The 20,456-nt window shown below is 41.4% G+C and overlaps 1 protein-coding gene across 21 annotated transcripts in view; it reads left to right on the top strand.

The window, feature by feature from the left end:
* Positions 1 to 1,085: 1,085 nt before the first annotated feature.
* The window catches only part of LOC147023691 (uncharacterized), a 53,189-nt gene continuing 33,818 nt past the window's right edge, over positions 1,086 to 20,456 (top strand). Inside the window, exons 1-6 of one of the 21 annotated variants that reach the window (XM_085889435.1) lie at positions 1,086 to 1,165; positions 3,167 to 3,198; positions 11,893 to 12,335; positions 12,555 to 12,783; positions 12,927 to 13,026; positions 13,447 to 15,183. In XM_085889435.1, coding sequence (XP_085745561.1) covers positions 13,699 to 15,183 — 1,485 coding nt within the window. In that variant the 5' untranslated portion in view covers positions 1,086 to 1,165; positions 3,167 to 3,198; positions 11,893 to 12,335; ... (1 more) ...; positions 12,927 to 13,026; positions 13,447 to 13,698. Of the gene's footprint in view, positions 1,166 to 3,166; positions 3,199 to 5,938; positions 11,441 to 11,892; positions 12,336 to 12,554; positions 15,184 to 20,456 lie in introns of those variants that run through there. The other 20 variants (XM_085889425.1, XM_085889431.1, XM_085889436.1 and 17 more) reach the window with 20 other exon arrangements.

Consider the following 20,456-nt stretch of genomic DNA (forward strand, 5'->3'; position numbering starts at 1 on the left):
TTATGAAGAGGTGCTAACGAGATAAAGGTCTGTACAATGTACATGGAGAAAATTTCTGTTATTATTTATTTATTGAAGAAAAATTGTTCTGAAAATAATTTATCAAAAAAAGTGCACAATTTTTTTTTGTTTCCAATTGTCAAAACGTTGTGGCCTTTGGAAGTGTTAAGGAATTCAGCTCCACTCAACATGCTTGCCAACGAAATACATCTCAATTTGGTGGTAAAAACGATTCACAACGACGGGTTTCCTTACTCATTGCTCTGCAGTCTGCATTCAACCCCTTCATTTGTCATCTCATTGACCTCATTTCATCTATCTACAATTCCAGCAGTGTGTGTGTGTGTGTGTGTGTGTGTGTGTGTGTGTGTGTGTGTGTGTGTGTGTGTGTGTGTGTGTGTGTGTGTATGTGTGTGTATGTTTGTGTGTGTGTGTGTCCTCTATTTATAATTCCAGCAATGTGTGTGTGTGTGTGTGTTGTCTATAATTCCAGCAGTGTGTGTGTGTGTGTGTGTGTGTGTCTGTGTGTGTGTGTGTGTGTGTGTGTGTGTGTGTGTGTGTGTGTGTGTGTGTGTGTGTGTGTGTGGTTGTTGTTTCTGGCCCGCGGTTTGAAAATTTTTTGTTTGTTTGTTTGTTTGCACGTACGGGCACGCACCTACGAGCATGCACTAGTAATAATAATAATAATAATAATAATAATAATAATAATAATATTTATGTGAATACAACTCATAAATGGAATACTATCGCGTCATACATCCCATTTCATATTAATATTTATATTTATATTGCTTAAATAAATCCATCACTCAGTTCGGACCACTGCGGGGGTCACACACACACACACACACACACATATACACACACACACACACACACACATATACACACACACACACACACACACACACACACACACACACACACACACACACACACACACACACACACACACATTGCTTGTCTTGCGATTGTAACTGAAAAGGTCTTCATGATATCACTGCTCGCAGTCTCAGAGCCGTCCAGCCATTGGCCGTCTTAAAATGTGGAGGCGTGTCCTCTTTGCTCCGCCCATTACTTGCTCCACCTCCTCCAGTCGCCGCGTTCCTCCTCGAGGAGTTCATCGCACGGGTTCGTTGTTCGTGTTCGTGCTGAGGTGAACGAGGTAAGAACGCTGATTTTAAAGATTAATTTGAACCATTTAACGGACTCATTTCGTGGATTATTTATATTCGCCATTCGTTGAATTTTCGACCGTTTTAACGGGTTTTAAATGCCCGGCGTTTGTCGGGAATCGAGGCCGACGTGGAGAACCGGGCGGGAGATTCCAAACGGACCGTTCCGAGCTGGCTCAGCGCGCGCTGTGACCACATCGTTTGCACGTGACGCGCGCCCTGGTTTTGATGGGTCCCGCACATGACGCGCGCGCTTCTCTCGGTGTGCGCTTCTCTCGGTGCGCGCTCCTCTCGGTGTGCGCGCTCCTCTCGGTGTGCGCTCTCCTCTCGGTGTGCGCGCTCCTCTCGGTGTGCGCGCTCCTTTCGGTGTGCGTGCTTCTCGGTGCGCGCTCCTCTCGGTGTGCGCGCTCCTCTCGGTGTGCGCGCTCCTGTGCTACAACTGATACTCCGACACATTGGTTTGTCCGGGTCATGGAGACATATTCACCTCTCCTTCGTGGAACGTTTGATGCATTTTCCACTCGTTCAATATTCATTCCATATACAGTACAGGGCACTATTTTTCACTTAAGTATTTTCATGTACCATACAGTTTTAATTTCGTGCAATACAATAATTTATTCTATATACACTATTGCTATTTCTAACCTGGTGTTGGCTTTGTGGTTAGGGTGGTGGCTTGGGATCCTCAGGGTCCTGAGTTTGAACCCCGCTGGCCATTGAATTAATATTAGGGAGGGTTGACTCGGCCTGTCATCCTTCCGAGGTCGGCGAAATGAGCACCAGTGGTTAGGGTGGTGGCTTGGGATCCTTGGGGTCCTGAGTTCTCGGGGTCCTGAGTTCGAGCCCCGCTGGCCATTGAATTAACATTAGGGGGAGGTTGACTCAGCCTGTTATCCTTCCGAGGTCGGCGAAATGAGCACCAGTAAACTGGTAATTACCCCTGTGTGTCAAAGGCGACGAAAGGGTTGGCGTCAGGAAGGGCATCCGGCCGTAAAAACATTGCCACAAGAAAGGGTACCATGATTGGAGCCTGCAAAAAGCTGACTCCTGCTCAGGGAAAAAAAGCTTTTGAAATGGTGTGATGATAATACAATATTACTATTTTTATATGCACAAGAAAGAATTTTTTTTGGTAAAAACAGATTATTCCATCCATCGGGACCATACTCTGTACAGAGTGTTGGTGCTGCCAAAGCAGTCTCTTTAGCTATTGGACACAATCCTGGATGGGTCGCCACTCCGACACAGTATACCAGCATGCTGGAACTCATTTTATCGACCTCGGAAGGATGACATGCAGAGTCAACCCTACCTGGTATTAATTCAACAGCCGATGGGCATTTGAACCTCGGATCCCAAGCCCACCACCCCAACTATTAAGCCAACAACAGGCATTTCGGAGGATGAAATTTCAAAAAAACAACCAAACAAGGTAGGAATGACATAATCCTCTTCTGGATTACCATCACGCCATCTTTTGACATTTTACTTTTGTTGTGGGATTGCAATGGAACAACGTCAAAATATATTGTGATGATAAACCATGAGAGCAATTGTGGTGTCGTGTTGTCGCTTGGTAATGTGGTGTCATTCTTCATTGTTATTCTTCTTTGTCATTGTTCTTCTTCATCGCAATCCCACAACAAAAGTAAAATGTCAAAAGATGTCCTGATGGTAATCCATAAGAGGACTGTGATGTCGTAATGTGATGTCACCTGGTCTTGTTGAGTCCATATTTACATTAAATTTCTTTTCCTAATAAAACGATTAATGTGTGATATATTTTTACATTTTGGATTGTGTGCACGAGCCCAGAGACAAAGTAACTCCTCCGTGTTGGAATCACCATCGCGGCTTCAGTAGTTATTGAGTTCGGTTGGGCTACAGTTTTACATTGTTTTGAGAGAGGAAGAATAAGACAAAGCAGAAGAAGAAGTACAAATTGATGTTTTAACGATGTTTTCTGGCGTGTTTTCAACTCTTGGCAGTTCAGAATCGCTCAGAACTGGCAGTTCAGAAGGTATGGCTTTAAATGCTTTTACTTCACTGTCGTCGTTTATAAGCGTATCATTGTGTATACATTTGAATGGGTGGTTAATTTTTTTTTTCCCCACATCATTCCTCTCCAGTCTACATGAAGTACTGCCAGACTCCATGATTAATTAACCGTCCAAATGATCATCTGTCCATGTACTTTTGTGTGCGTGATATTTCAAACGCCATTGAACATTCGCCTTTCATTTTGCAGATACCTATTCCTCATGACATTTTCTCGCTCTTATTCGATCATGGCTGTGATTGGCTGAATTATGTTTCCATGGCAACCATCTCATTAACGTGGCTTGTGTATGCGATATTTCAAAAACCGTTCAAGATTTAGCTTTCCTATTACACAGATCTATTCCTCATACCACCCAAAAGGTGGGGGAGCCAAGAGTATCAGCTCTTTGTATCCAATAAGTTGATACCTTCATGAAATGATTCAAAAGAGTAAATTATGGAATGAATGAATACTGTATATTGAATAAATATGAAGCTGTTCATTATTTATATATTTTACTGCGTTATTAATTACTTATGTAGTTCAGTATGTAATTTATAATGGAATAAATGAGTTGATGAAACTCGCACGGCACTCGGTAGAACACATACCTCCGCCAGGAACAGTTTACGTTTTGTATCCCACTGATCGGCCAGATCCGGATCTTCATCAAAATCAAATCAATTCATCCCTGTAAGACACCCAAACTGTCCACCAAATTTCGTCTGAATCCTTCCATAATGTTTTGAGATATTCTTCTCATAAACAAACACATGTAAACACATAGCCTCTGTCCACCTTAGGTGGTGGAGGGAATTTAATGCTGTGCTGTATATGCAATGAAGGATACCGTCTATAGAATTAATGTGTATAGTATTCATTCCATATAAACAGTGCCTTATTCATTACATATACTGTGCAGTATTACTTATATATGTACATTATTATTAATTTCCACATCCAGTAAAGCATATAATGTATGAGTGCGGAATGTTTGCACACTGCAAGCAACTGCTAGGGTGCATCCTACGTGCATACATAATAAGTATAAGAAGTGGATTGTGTTTGCATTCTGTCAGCAGTTGTATACGTCAAGTAAATCATGATTTATTCATTAAATGAGCTCTTTATTTGAAGGTTTACCAATATTGTAATTACTCCATCACTGAAGCTTGGTGGAGGTTATATTATCACCCCTGTCTGTCCGTTTGTCGATCTGTGAACAGGTTATCTCAAAATGTTGTGGACGGTTTCGGATTAAATCGTACGAGAGGTTGGTTGTGTGACAAGGATGAAATAATTCGAGTTTAGTGAAGATCCGAATTCGGCTAAAAAAAAAAAAATTTTTTACATTGTTTAAGTGATTTTTTTTGCCATTGAGAGTTGGGGCCAAAAACAATTACATAGCATGACATTTCAAAAAGTTACAGACAGACTTGGATGAAACTTGGTGGACAGTTTGGGTGTATGACAACGACAAATCAATTCAATTTTGGTAAAGATGCGATTTCAGATATATGAGAATTTTACATTTTTTAAAATTATTCTTTGGCATTGAGGGATGGGGCCAAAAACGATATATAGCATGATATTTCAAAAAATTATGGACAGATTTGAATGAAACTTGATGGATGGTTTTTTAGGTGACAAGAACAAGCCAATTAGATTTGGTCCAGGTCCGGATGCAGATCCGGCATATCGGTGGGATACAAAACGTAAATCTGTTCACCTTGGCGCAGGAATGCGCTCTACCAAGTGCCATGCGAGTTTTTTTTTTTATGTAACTGTGGCAAAAATTATAAAATGAGAGGGAGAAGAGGCGTGTGTCAGCGTTTGAGTAGAAGGTCCATTGTTTCTGGTCACGTGACCCAGACGAGCAGACCGAGGTTGCACCGGCCGACATTTATTCGTTTACAGAAATTTTCCAATGATTTTGTGATTTATTAAATTTTCCCCTGAGATATTGGCTTTGAGTTGCATCAGCATGTGAAATTGCAGCTCTCTACCCTAACGAGAGAGTACTAAGCCTTAATATCAGTTTGTGAGTCAGTGGTGAGAAAGAGCTGAATACAGATAAATAATTAATGGAATGAATTAATTAATTATAACTATATTAATTTTAATTGTTGTAGATTCATTGGTGTAATGGTTCGTGGGTCTGCTCTGAGTCTCAGAGGTCGGTGGTTCAAACCCTGGTTGAGTCATCCCAAAAACTTTGAAATGGTACATGAGCTGCTTCCTTGCTTGACGTTCAGCTTTTAAAAGGATATTGCATGGACAATTGCGATGGGTTGGCAACCATTGCATAGGCTTTGATGGGCCCAATGGCCTCCCATGTTGAAGTTCCTTTGAAGGGAACTCTATTACAACAGTTCATAATTAAATCAATGAATACTGATTATCGAATGAATGTCAACAGTGCAGTTCATCATATGTACAGTACAGCATTAATACATTACATCTAGAACACGGTGCAATGTATTATTATTTTTTCTGGTTGCCACCACCCCCTTCCCCATTGGTTATTATTATCTATAATTGTGTATGTTCTTTTGTTGATTTTATTGCTTTCATTGGTCCTTCGAAGGAAAAATCTGTTTCTTTCTCGGAAATGTTTTCGGCCAGGGGACGATGGATTTATTACGTATGCATGGGGGGGGGAGGGGGGGCTAAATTGAGAGAATTTGTATCGAATAAGAGGAGGGGTGATAGGAGATGAGAAAGGAGGCTCAGATAGTGTGGGGGAAAGAAATGGAGAGAGCTAAAGTAAGGGCAAGAGAAGGATAGAGCATAAGAGCACAAGGGGTGTAGGTGTGGTGGAGAGGTCAAAGTTCAAACCACATTTGCGTACATAATAAATATACAATCCATCATAGTAAGTCCTCATGCCAAATTGTGATTTTGCTTGAAGGCCGACTCTAGTTTTGGCCTTTTAACTTCACGAAGACGCATCCTGGCCAATAACTCCCGTATTGACTCCATGAGTGAACCCTATAAACCTGAAATCAGATCGGAGAAAATTTCATGAAAGATTCTGGATCGTTGTCTTGTTGGAGTATATATAACCGTTGGTTGTCCATATCTGCCACACTCTATCATGCTGTCATGATGGACCAAACAAACTATTTAATGACTGAATTTTATTGTTACCTCTGCCACCGAAGATGGACGGATGGAGGTTGTTTCCACCTTATCTGTTTGTTACTTGCAAAATCGAAGATATTTTTCAGTATATTGGTCAGTCAATTTTGTTATTCTGTCTGTTTGTTTGTTTGTCAATTGCCTACAGGTCACAATTCCAAACCGATCATCATGAAACTTTACCAAGTTATAAAGGTAGTTTCAACTGAGAAGACTATTGATTTTGAGGTCAAAGGTCATTTTGAGGTCAAATTTCTAAAATCGTCATTTTTCATCCGATTGACTTAAATTGAACAGCAATTACATTGTGCACCATTGAATTGGGAAACCAACTATTTTTGAGGTCAAAAGGTCAACTCAAGGGTAAACATCTAAAAAATCATGAATTTTCAACTGAAAGATCATCAATTTACATCCTATTAACTTGACAGTTAAACAGCAATTACATAGTCCATCACTGAATTGGGAAGAAAACTTTTTGAGGTCAAAATATCAAAGGTCAACTCGAGGTCAAACTTCTAATATCGTCAATTTTAATCCAATTGACCTGATCTTTGATTAAGATTGTCAATTTTAATATTAATGAAAAGGACAATTTGATGTATCCATGGCAACCTTTGCAGAGGGTGGTGGATTTTGCAAGTATCGTGCTCTGCACGACATCTTTTTCTTGCTTGTTTGTTTGTCTGTGAGCAGGATGTCTCAAAAAGGAGTGGACAGATTCGGACGAAACTTGGTGGACAGGTTTGGGTGTGTGACGAGGAAGAATTGATTTGATTTTTGTGAGGATCCATATCCAAAGATCTGGATCCTAGGATTTTAAAGTGATTCTTCACCATTTTCCCAAGGAGATTGATGGCTTTAATCAGAATTTTGGGTAAGGATGGTTTGACAAGCCTACCCTATGTAAAAAAGGGCGCTGAATCCAAAAAAGCAGTCTTATTGACCCCACTCAAGACAAAATGACCATTTTAACCCCTTTTTGACCAAATATGACCATATTTGGTCAAATTATGTTGGGTGGGTGGGTTTAATCAGAATTTTAGGTAAGGCTGATTTGACAAGCCCACTTTATGTATAAAAGGGTGCTGATTCCAAATAAAACCGTCTTATTGACCTCAAGCAAGACAAAATGACAATCTTAACCCTTTTTGGCCAAATATTCCCTTATTCCGTCAAATAGTGGGTTTAATCATAACTTTAGGTAAAGATGATTTGACAAGCCTATTTTAGGTAAAAGAGGGTGCTGATTACCAAAAAGCAGTCTTATTGACCCTATGTAAGACAAAATAACTATTTTTGGCCAGTTTTTGGCCAAATATGAATAGGCCCCAGTGTTGAATATTGTTCTGGGAAATATCAATATTTCAAATATTGATATTTGCAAGCTTTCCATTTACCCTTTCAATTTACCACATTCAATTAGTCATTTCCATTATCATCATCATCACTATCTTCTTCATCTTCTGAATCATCATCAGTAATACAATCATTGTCATCATCATCCTCATCTCCATCTGTGACATCTTCTGGTTCCATGGTTTTAGAAAGAATAGTTGGCATCTGACTGCCGGTAAACCAGAGTGGTACAAAATCTCCGTTGACCTCTTTCCAGCCGTGATCTGTGGGTTGAATGTTCTCTAGTGGATCTCTTAGATGTGCGTGCTTCCAGAGATATGCCACGTAATTGCACCGTGCCAATTTTTGCATCAGAACATTTTTGCAGGGTGGGAGCATGCCTGCATCAAGTCCCTTTATTTTCTCCAATAGACTGTCTGGATCTGTCGGTTTGTATTTCTGTAGGAAGATTTTCAACCTGGCGTCATTCACGGATGATAATGCTCCCTGACCATAGAGTGAACACACATATCTTTCTACAAGCCTGTCGTCATCATCAAAGGCGGTTGTCTCTCCGAGCATGCTGATGCCTTCGAGATGGAGAGCACTCTTCTGAGCTTTCTTCAATGGGTTCACCTTTCCCTTCCTGAAGAAGGGTGACGTGTAGTCGCATCCTGTCAGAGCATGATAACCTGGTAGTGCCTTGCAAACAACTGGGCCGAGGTGGTTTGTTAGCGCAGTAATATGGACATACCTTCTAGTGTTATCACTCGAATGAATGTCCAAGGTCCATCCACACATTGGCCTTGAGTTGTCTTGAATGATACAGGAGAATGACCATGATAGCAGTGTCTGTTGCACGGACAACAACATTCTGTCCTGGTATTGCTTTTGACAGCATGCTGAGATGGTATACTCGGCTGGTATCTGCCTCCACGTGTGAGCATTCGTACTCTGGTGCCTCATTGTGTTCGACATTTCCTGACAGAGATGCTGTATACTGAAGACACTGCTCCTCATGTGAAACAACAACAGTCTTTTGTTTTATGATTGGTGCATAATGGTTATGTTTCCATTCCTCCATGAAGAACTTAATAAGTGCAGTTTTGAAATTTGGTGATCTCAAGGCATGTCTGAAATCTTTAGGACGTAACTGATCTGCACCTGTGATGTGAAATGATCCATCATTTGCACCTCTTGCCTGTTGCTCAACACTCTATGCTTTTCACATAACTGTCACAGACAAAGTGCACTTTCCTTGCCTTTGGACTGCATATGATCTTCAGGGACAGCTCTGCTACATTCCCAAATCTGAGAGGCAAGTCAGAGGGCAGTGACTGGATTATGAACATGGCATCATAAATGACCGTATCAACTGTTGTTGGCTCTTTGTGTGTAATCAAATCTTCGAGGTGTTTGGAGAGTGTGTACTTTGGTGTCTTCTTCACTGTGCCAAAAAATACTGGCCAAAGAGAGGGGAACCGGGGTTAGTGGAAAGGAAAACACCTTTGCTCGCTCAATCTTTCTGGTACAAGCAAGATAGACCAGTCTGCCCAGCAGGTCCCGTGTTGTCTTCAGCTCAACAACCTTTTCATCTTTACCTCGTATTTTGCTCTTGATAGCAACACTGGCAAAGTTTCTCACTTTTCTTCTTTTCAGTGGTTTTTCAAACCTTGAAGAATCCTTCAAGCATTCCTGGAGGAACTCATCTTTCCACTTCTCCCCCAAAGCAAAGAGATTTTGCATGTCCTCTTTTACTTCATCTGGCATTTTCTTGCCATCTGCTCGACAGTACAAATTGGTGTCTTCGATCAGGGAGTTACCAAAGGATTCATTGTAGTGTCAATCATTTTAGAAATACTTTCCAAGTCTTTTTGAAATTTCTCCACTTTTGACTTTCGTAGTTCATGGCTTGGATTGGTATCCTTGTTTAAAGCTGCTTTTTCAAACAGGTGTCTGACTATGGTGCTTCTAGCTGATCTAGTAACTGTCCACCGCCTGGTTGCGCCTTGACTTTGATGGAAAGCAGTGATTCCAGTTTGTCGCGAGGCTGCATCTACATTGATCGTACTCTCTAGTGCTTGATCCACCGGTTGTCTGGCAAAGGAATTGGATGACAATCTTACTGATAACCTCTCCACAATCAGCCATGATGAGGATTAACTTCCTGGGTAGTTCCTCACGGAGCATGTCCCAAAAACATGAACTGTCTTGTCAGCTGCACAGTAAGATGTTAGCCTAAAGCACATGTTATATCATCTGAGCCACTCAAGGAGGTGCTGCCACCTGCAAACAGAAAATGAAAATACAAATTAAAACAATTAGTCCTAACATCATTGTTGATTTTGCACACTGCTCGAAAAGACGATGCAAACATGCGATATGCCCCAAGATGGAATTTCAAACTTTTGACCACTGGTGGCCAAAAACTGAACAAAGCGATTGGCAAATTGGTTACTTCTTCATTATATATTTATCATATATATTTATGTCATGATTATCATGAACAGAACATAATATTATGTGATACAATTCAAACGATGTGCACACCTTCAGAACATCCAAATGCAGACAAATAGAAATTGACCAAATATCGTCATAATTTGACCGGAAAGGGTTAAAATGGTTATTGTGTCTTGAGCGAGGTCAACAAGACTGCTTTTTTTGGAATCGGCACACTCTTTTACCTAAAATCGGCTTGTCAAATCATTCTTACCCAAAATTCTGATTAAGCCCACCTACCCAAAATAATTTGACAGAATATGGTCATATATGGGCAAAAAGGGTTAAAATGGTCATTTTTTCTTGAGTAGGGTCAATAAGACTCCTTTTTTTGGATTCAGCACCCTTTTTTACATAAAGTAGGCCTGTCAAACCATCCTGACCCAAAATTCTGATTAAAGCCATCTATCTTTTGGAATAATTGAGAGATGGGGCCAAAATAATTTAGAGCACGATATTTCAAAACGTTGTGGACGGATTGACAAATTCAGGTGGATGAGTTGGTTAGGTGACAAGAACAAGGCGATTTGATTTTGGTTTATGTCCGAATCCAGATCCAGCCGGTCAGTGGGATACAAAATGTAAACTGTTCAGCCTGGCGGAGGTATATACTCTACCGAGTGCCGTTCAAGTTACTTCATAATCTTTGCCTTTAAAAGTCATAAAATGTACCACACTTACCCAAACATCAGCACTCAGAACATTATTGTATACTCCAGTGTATTGTGGGCCATTATGCAGCTGTGCCAGTGCGTGCTCCTGATGTATGTACAGTGCAAGACCTTGCATTCGTTGAACAGGCACGAGGTATTGTTTCTTGCTCACGCAGAGTCAACAACACTTCGTTGAACCCAATAATTGTTTCCATGTGCAAAGTTGATGTCGCAATAGTCTGGCAAGGAAATGGAGGGAATGCCAAGCATAAACTGTATCGCTTTCAGTGAGAAACAATCCTGTCTGGGATTGCTTGCCTCGGTCGATGCCATTTATTATGAACACAAAGTGGCGTTGACTCTGTAAAAACTGAAAATTGTCAGGACATGACCAAAAACTTTTTTTTTTTTTAAACATAAAAAAAGCACGTGGGTTGGACACGTCCGGCAAGCGTGCGAGCAGCCAATGGGATTCAAACCTCGGCGCGTGATGGGCGAGTCCAATCCACGCCCAATCCTTCCATGTGTGAATGGGTCGGGTCTGCGGGATAAAAACTTCCATTTACGTTTACTCTCACCGTTACTGTGTATGCTTACTCCTCTCTCTCTCTCTCTCTCTCTCTCTCTCTCTCTCTCTCTCTCTCTCTCTCTCTCTCTCTCTCTCTGTCTCTGTCTCTGTCTCTGTCTCTGTCTCTGTCTCTGTCTCTGTCTCTGTCTCTGTCTCTGTCTCTGTCTCTGTCTCTGTCTCTGTCTCTGTCTCTGTCTCTGTCTCTGTCTCTGTCTCTGTCTCTGTCTCTGTCTCTGTCTCTGTCTCTGTCTCTGTCTCTGTCTCTGTCTCTGTCTCTGTCTCTGTCTCTGTCTCTGTCTCTGTCTCTGTCTCTGTCTCTGTCTCTGTCTCTGTCTCTGTGTGTGTGTGTGTGTGTGTGTGTGTGTGTGTCATATTCATTATAACTGAAAGCCGTTAATGGTCATGATAATATTGGCTGTGCAGGCAATTTTCTGTTTGTGTTTTTTGTTTTTTTTCTTCATGTAATAACAGGTGAATATTGTTGCAGCAAGTTGAAAAAGCCACTTCCATCACTCGAACCAGTAAGTGCACGTCATTATGGCATCAAAGCCGACCGTGCGGCTTGTCGTCTCATAAAATGTGGACTCAGCCTAATCTGGTAACATGCCCGTGGGGTTGTGAATGCATGATGTCAGGAGATCAGTGGGTTTAACACATCCTGGGCTATCTTTGGATTTGCTGTTGTTCGCTGTGCTTTGTGAATTGTCCCAGATTCTGTTTCCAAACCTCAGTCTTGCAAGGCGGTTTCTTCCTGCTCTGAACGGGATGTCGTTTTTCATCCGATGACTCCGATTAAAAGTGCTGCACACGTCTTGATATCGCAAGTATCCTGTTCCTCAGCTTTCACCGTCTGGCGTTTCGTCAAATGAGAAGCAATTCTTGCCGGTTCCAATCCAAGTACAGTGTATATACTTGTGAGTTATTTATGCAAACAGGGACGCTCATTGTAATAATTCTGGCCATTAATTCAATCCTTTGATATAATCTGTCTTCACTATTAATGTGAGCTTCAAAGCTCTCAACATTATTGGCATTTCCCACAAAGATCCTGAAACACAAGGCCTGGTGCTCTCATGTCGCTGAGATCGATGTACACGGTCGTTCTCATTTTTAGCGCTTCTCCTCCTGTCTAGCTCTGGCTTTGGATGCCAACTTTGAAATGTGGTTTGCCCAAGAAAGATCTTGGCTGCAGGGAGAGTACATCGGCTGCTCGGGCTGCGAGACCCGAGGAGTTTGAATTGACTGAACTTCCTCAAGAGGATGAATGTTTCTCCTGCTCGTGGAAACCTCACTGCAGGGCTTCGAGCAGGCGATGCTCGACTCCTCCACGAGGCTGGATTTTATATTTGATCGCCCATCTTGGTATTTTCTTCCTTTGGGAGGAGGGGGTACAATTGGAATTATCCGACCAATATATGCACGATGTATTATAAATTCACATTCCGACTACACATGTTTTTGCTTCATACATGTAACCTGGGTTATATACTTTTTTTTATTTTCAGGAGCGATCGTGCAGCGGTCTGTTGCCTATACACCACCTAAATAAAGGGACGCGTCAGAAGAACGTGTTGCGCGCTTGAAACAAGATCGCCAGTAGCGCGGGTACTCTGCTCGTGGAAATTAATATGCAAAAGGTCCTCATTCTTTGTAGGACTACACTGAATCAAACGAGTGGCCGCATGATCCGAGATACGATATTGAGCAAGGAAATTAGCCATTTGGTCCATCATTGCCATGTTGCACTCCCGAGTTAATTTCTGCCACAGGAATAAATTGTCCGTTTCTGGGGTCAGATGGTTTTTCTTGAGTGTCCTTCTACCCTGCTGTTGGTGCGTTTCCCTCCTTTCCACTGTGTTGGAATGGCTTTGCTTACTTGCGGTTTGATCTTTGCTAACAAAAATTTATTAATGCTTTACTGAAGTCTAAATAACCTGATCTTGATTGGGTGACCCAACTTGTATAAAATATATTCAGCAGATCTGCAGAATTCAATATCAAGGACTCTTGCAACTTTTCCCGCAGGTGCTCATGGGTGTTTCTCGTTCACAATCCAAACCAGAATTGTTGTGCTTGGACCATCTGAGAAAGGACCTGGAGCCTTGAGAAGAGGACGAGAAGACTTTCACAAAGAATATCTTGTTTGTACTGGAGAAGAACAGTCAGCGGACATGCTTTGTGTCTCTTTGGGATGGCTGCCTCAGAGAGAATGCTCATCATACTATAGACATTGTGGACAAAGATTTACCGCAAAAAATTGCTTTCACATCCAGGTTGATGGACTCTTCAACGGGAGTTGTTACGGAAAGTGTTGAATATATTTGCAGAGACCATCCTTTTTATGAGCCACGGGACAGATATGCCCGCACGGGGTTCAGCAGCATTGACAACGAGCGAAAAGTGGATTCTCGGGAAGGATTTGGTTGCGATGCTATTAAAGTATCGATTTCGGATGATCTGGGTCGATGTCGTATTGCTGCTTGCAATCTAAGTGTGCACATGCCCAGCACTACAAACGGCACCATTTGCAACAACCAAAATTGTGCAATTGCTCGGTTTCCAAAATGCACAATTTTACAAGATAGCCCCCAGGCCTACACACACAAATCGAAGAGTTACGCGAATCATGAATATGACAATCGCCCGAGACCTTGTGCGGAACTGATCGACTTCTGTCCTTGGAGCAATGACACCGTGCCACAAGCAGCAAAACCCCACAGTACAGGTGTGATAGATACCTGCATTGTTCAATGTGCTATCCTCAACCCTGTCATGAAGTTTAACAATGCTGACAGTAATTTGTTGGCTTGCCAGCTACCTGCCTTAAAGCATGGAGAAACTGATAACATGATTAGTGCTTTTGATCCTCGGATCAAATTGCCCAAGGAGGGGCAAACTGTCACGTGTTTTGATATGGAACCACTGCCTCAACAGTTGGATGGGTGTGGCATGAATTATGATGAACACCAGAAAGGGAGAGCTATTCCAGAACAAGGCAGTGCTTGTGAAGGTGACTATAAAATTCCATCAGGTGAAGCCGTAATAACGACATCGCGTTTGGAACCTGTTTACCAAACAGATTTGAAGTTCCCGTTGGGTCGGAGCCAATTGTTGATTCCCCCGATTAGATTGCAGTCTTCTGGAGCTTTGAATCCTTCTCAAAATGTATTCGACCCGGAACTGTCACAGCACTTGTCACGAGAACCTAAATCGAAGACATTGGCAGATCCGACAGAGATGGGCCAGGTTTGTAGGTTGGGAGATTATCGGTCTTCAAGTAGGTCGAGTGTGGATTCTGACTCGCTTTTGACAGAAATGGGGAGAAAGGTAATTGTGGGACCGGAGCTAACCATGCACACCTGCCGCAACATCCTTAGGGATGAAGGAGAGTGTTCCCCCTGCCAATTAATTAAATTTTCCTCATGCCAGAAAGACTTTTTAAGGCCTGCCACGATGTGTCCTTTGTTCTCGGCAGAAAGTGATGATTGCGAAAGCCATTCGGGGAGAAGGTGGGGGGAAACCGGTTGCCGGGAGGCAATGGGTAACGAGGAGAAGGAAAGGTCGAAAGTGGCTTGGGAATCCTGGCCTTGCAATCCTGCTTTGTGGGAACCGACGTCGAAGAGTTTGGAAGAGAATGGAACCTTTGCCGGACTGGAGATGCCCACCGGAGATTTGGCGTCTGTCCGGATTTCTTCACTAAATGAACAGCTGCTGTCATCCCATTTCCATGGAAATGGCACTTTGTTCAGTGAAAAGGCAAAGGTAATGCGTGTAATTCCCACATTTGTTGTTGTTTATTCTCCCCTAATCCTTATATAAGTTGTTTTTTTGGTGTAAATATTTACAATTATTTCGAAATTTTGTTGGTAGCATTTATGCACGTGCATAGTTCATGTCTATACATTTTATTCATTCATTTATTGTGCATAGTTTATTCTTTTTGTTGTCTCATTTAAGATTATCTGATTGAGTTGGGTAATTGCATCCATGGGTTATTCTAAGGGAATGGGTATACTGTATTCAACGGGGTTTTTAATATATGGGTCTAAGCTCACATGGTAGCTGAACAACGAGGGGCAGCAGGTGCACAAACTGAGGAGGGCGAGGAATAATAATAATACTAATAACTAGAAGGGTACTCGGTAGAACGCATACCTCCGCCACACAATGCCTGATCCACGAGAACATATCGGGCCCAATACATTTTTGAAATATCATGCTATACAGTACTATATCGTTTTTGGCTTTATCTCTCAATGATGAAGAATCTCTTTAAACATTAAATAATTACTGTATCGAGATCCGGATCCGGATCTTCACCAAAATCAAATCAATTCTTCCTTGCCACACACCCAACCTGTCCATCAAGTTTCGTCTGAATCCGTTCACAACTTTTTGAGATATTGTGCTATATATCAGTTCAGCACTATCGCTCAATGGTGTAGAATAACTTTAAAAATTCTAGTATCTGGATCTTCACCAAAATCTACTCAGTTTGTCTTTGTCACTCACTGAACCCGTCCAAAAAAGTTTCATCTGGATCCGTTCTCAACTTTTTGAGATATCCTGTACACAGGCAAGCAAACAAGAAAAGGATGTCATGCAGAGCACGATACTTGCAAAATCCACCCCCCTCTTCAAAGGTTGCCATGGGTACATCAAATTGTCCATTTCATTAAGATTGTTATGATTAACAATAATTAAGATTGTTATAATTCACAATCTTGATTAAAATTCAGGTCAATCGGATGAAAATTGATGATTTTTCAGATGAAATTTGATGATTTTAGAAGTTTGACCTTGAATTGACCTTTGATCTCAATAATAGTTGGTTTCCCAATTCATTGATGCACTATGCAAATCTTGTTCAAATTTCAAGTCGATCGGATGAAAAATGACGATTTCAGAAATTTGACCTCAAATGACCTTTGACCTTTGACCTCAAAATCAATAGGCTTCTCAGTTGAGACTACTTCTACAACTTGGTAAAGGGTCATTCCGTGTCAAATTCGCCAAGAAAATGAAATTCTGTGGTGACCCCCTCAGATTTTCCTGAAAAAATTCTCAAAGCTACCTTAACATATATGATGAAGGTTTGCCAAGTTATAGCTCAAAATTCCAAGTAGTGTCCGAGATATGGCCCTACAAACACCCTCGGGGTGTTTCAATTCTGGCAGTCGTGAGTTGCAGATTTGTATCTGAAGCATTTTTGGAGGGCTCTAAATGCCAGTTTTACAAACAGAGTTCTGAAAATTCACACAAATGGTGTCTTAGTGAGGCTTTCAGAATCTGACATCAAAAATGTTCTACTTAAAATACTTTTCAACATAAGTACTCTCAAAAGTAGTGATTTGTAACATGCAGTCAAAAAAATTTGAGCTTTCAAATTGCTGTCAACAGTCAGTTTATTCATCATGAAGAATTTTGTTGCCTGATTTACATAATCTAGTGACTGGATCATTTACACAAGAAAACTGAAACCTTTTGGAGCAAAATCTTGGGTGCTATAGGTGTCTGAACTTTGCTCCAGACTCAATGACACTGAAATTTTATTATATCCTGGAAATTATAAAACTAATCACTGTTCACTTTGTACAATGGATCCAAGTACATTTGTCCAAACAATTTGATATGAAATTATGAAAAAACAAGGACAAATGTGTCCAAGAGCCGTGTCCTAAAGGTTTTGTCTTCACCAGAAGAAGAAGAAGAAGAAGAAGAAGAAGAAGAAGAAGAAGAACTTCCGATATTTCGTCAAGTGCCTTGATGGAGCGAGACGCGAGACGCGGCTAAAAAGTTGATTCAGATATTGTACCAACATTCACAAATGGATGTAGACTTTCGTACAATGTACACTAAGTATATAAACAATTAGATATGCAAATGAATATTTATAATGGTGATTATTATGTGTTTTAATTTGTAGTTGAGATTGGTGGCGGCCTTAAACTAAAATATCCTTTTTACAAAATTTGAGCCAAATTAAAGGAACCACATACTTGTTCTGACCAAAAAATTTGATCATTGTGGTGCCAACTTATGAATGTTTGGCATGGCTACCACTTCAAAAGCACACCTATTGCTTTTATTCTACATTTTTCATCAAACATGTTTTTTTTAAATAGTGGGCCTTTTTAAATATAGAAGGGATTGAGAACATCTCTTGAATTTTTTACCACAGTTTGCCTATGTATTTGTCTTTAAGTGACAAAAATTTAAAAGAGCTGTGTAACTCTCAACATGGTGAATGCTTGGGGTAAAACCGGGGTAAATTTCAGTGTCGTTGAGTCTGGAGCAAAGTTCAGACACCTATAGCACCCAAGATTTTGCTCCCAAAGGTTTCAGTTTTCTTGTGTAAATGATCCAGTCACTAGATTATGTAAATCAGGCAACAAAATTCTTCATGATTAATAAACTGACTGTTGGCAGCAATTTGAAAACTCTTTTTTTTGACTGCATGTTACAAATCACTACTTTTGAGAGTACTTATGTTTAAAAGTATTTTAAGTAGAACATTGTTGATGTCAGATTCTGAAAGCCTCACTAATAGACACCTTTTGTGTGAATTTTCAGAACTCTGTTTGTAAAACTGGAATTTAGAGCCATCGAAAAATGCTTCAGATACAAATCTGCAACTCGCGACTGCCAGAATTGAAACACCCCGAGGGTGTTTGTAGGGCCATATCTCAGACACTACTTGGAATTTTGAGCTATAACTTGGCAAACCTTCATCATATATGTCAAGGTAGCTTTGAGAATTTTTTCAGGAAAATCTGAGAGGGTCATCGAAACCCCCGGCTGAAATGACACGGAATGAGCCTAAAGTTTCATGATGAGCGGTTTGGAATTGTAACCTGTAGGCAACAAACAGACAAACATGCAGGAGGAGAGGAGGAGATTTGGACCATACTCATATGCAGAGTGTTGGTGTTGCCCAAGCAATCTCCTTGGCTAGTGGGCACAATCCTGGACGGGTCGCCACTCTGACACAGTATACCAGCAAGCTGGCACTCATTTTGCCGACCTCGGAAGGATGACAGGCCGAGTTAACCCCACTTGGTATTAATTCAACAGCTGAGTGGGATTTGAACTCAGGACCCTGGGATCTGAAGCCCACCACCCTAACCATTAAGCCAACACCAGGCATACAAAGAGACAGAGAGACAGACAAACAAATAGAAAGAATAACAAAATTGACTGACCAATGTACTGGAAAAATGTTCGATTTTTCAAGTAACAGACAGACAGACAGAAAGGGGTGAAAACCGAACTGTTAGGGTTAGCCACCGAGCTGAAAACCGAGCCACCTTCGGTGGCGGAGGTAATAATGGCCCAGAGAGGAATGGAATTGCAAACATTCAGCATGTCTTGAAGAGATAAATGTCCGTCGATGAGCACACGAGGTAGTGATTGGAAGCACATTTGATTGACGACAGACACATGAAGACGATTCCGCAGTCGTGAGAATAAGGCGACGAATGAATCCAGGTGTTCAACCAGTCTGTGGCCACCCGCCTGGTCTTGCTAGTTGTTTATACCTCCTCGGTGATTGTTTAACTTTTTTTGTTTTTCTTGCAAAATGAGTGTAAATGACGCAGCACTTGCTTCGTGGCATTATCACAATTGAACCGTCACTTCGATATAATTAGGGTTTCAAATGGAAGGAGCATCCCACGTAACCAGGTAGCCTACAGGGTCTCTAATTGTCTTGGCATTTACCAAGGAAGCAGACACAAGTTTATTTGTCATGACCTACATGAATTTATCTTGGTGTCTTTGTCTTGCATTAATCGGTCCATTAGCTCCTCCACAAGTTTCACTGGATGGTACAGAAGTGGTCCATTTACCTTTTAGCTGTCTAGTTTTTTGCCTGACCCGACGATAAACTGTTAAGTTTATCTCGTACTCAGGGTATTGCAATACAAGGTATGTCTTCCCTCAGATGGATGTTATAGCCGGTGTCCCGTGAACTTGCTTCAGTTGGTGGAACGTAAAGATCCCACAGCGTCTTTCGTGAAGATTGGTGTGTTCATGTGGCACTGTGAACAAATCGCAAATTATTGCTCAAATCAGCCATGGTCGAACGTCGAGGTTGGCCAGCCGGTTCGTGAAAGGCTTGAGTCAATAACTTTCCCTGCCGACCCCATAAGAAGATAGGGGTGGAGGACGGAAGAACATTTCTACGTCAAATGATAATCGAGCAGTTGAACAATGTGTGCCAAATATGAGAGTTATCAAAAGCACTGGTTCTATAAAATTGGCTCGTGAAATAAAATCAGAATTATTGAGCGATCATACGGTATTTTGAGAACAAAATATGCTAACCATGTGACCATGATCTAACATCAACATTCTTTCTTGTATTTATTTGTAAAAGTTTACGTTTCTGTAAAACCTCGTTCCCGTCAGTGTTGTATTCCTTCAATTCCTTTTGAAAGTTATAAGTGTTACGGTCGTGCATCGGCAACAATGGCCGCTCTCACCCCACAGAGATGGAATGAAAATGTGTCCGCATCCACCAGGTTAATTAGGTGCAAATCGACGTTTAATAACACACGTCCAAGGTAAATCTTCCTGACACAATTGGCAGTGCAAGCCCGTCAAGCGATTCGCTTTACAAGTGCTTCGGCGCAAACCCCATCTACCCATCTAACGGGTTAATTTTCCAATTTAATATGCGCTGTGGAGCTCGCTCCCGATGACCACGCACAAGTTCTCATTAACAAACAAGGGTCTACTGCAAGAAAAATGCGGAGGAGAGGAAGAAGAGGAGCACAGCCATTAAGCGGCGATTACAATGGCAACAAATGCATTATAAAGAAGGACCACGGATGCTTAAATGGATAACTTATCACATGTACTCAGGGGTAGAGAGAGAGAGAGAGAGGGAGAGAGGGAGAGAGGGAGAGAGGGAGAGAGAGAGGGAGAGAGGGAGAGAGAGAGAGAGAGAGAGAGAGAGAGAGGGAGAGAGGGAGAGAGAGAGAAAGAAAGAAAGAAAGAGAGAAGAAGAAGAAGAAGAAGAAGAAGAAAAAGGA

This window comes from Eptatretus burgeri, chromosome 7, assembly GCF_056783735.1.
Source record: "Eptatretus burgeri isolate ZD-2024b chromosome 7, Ebu_testis_v1, whole genome shotgun sequence".
Classification (NCBI taxonomy): Eukaryota; Metazoa; Chordata; class Myxini; order Myxiniformes; family Myxinidae; genus Eptatretus; species Eptatretus burgeri.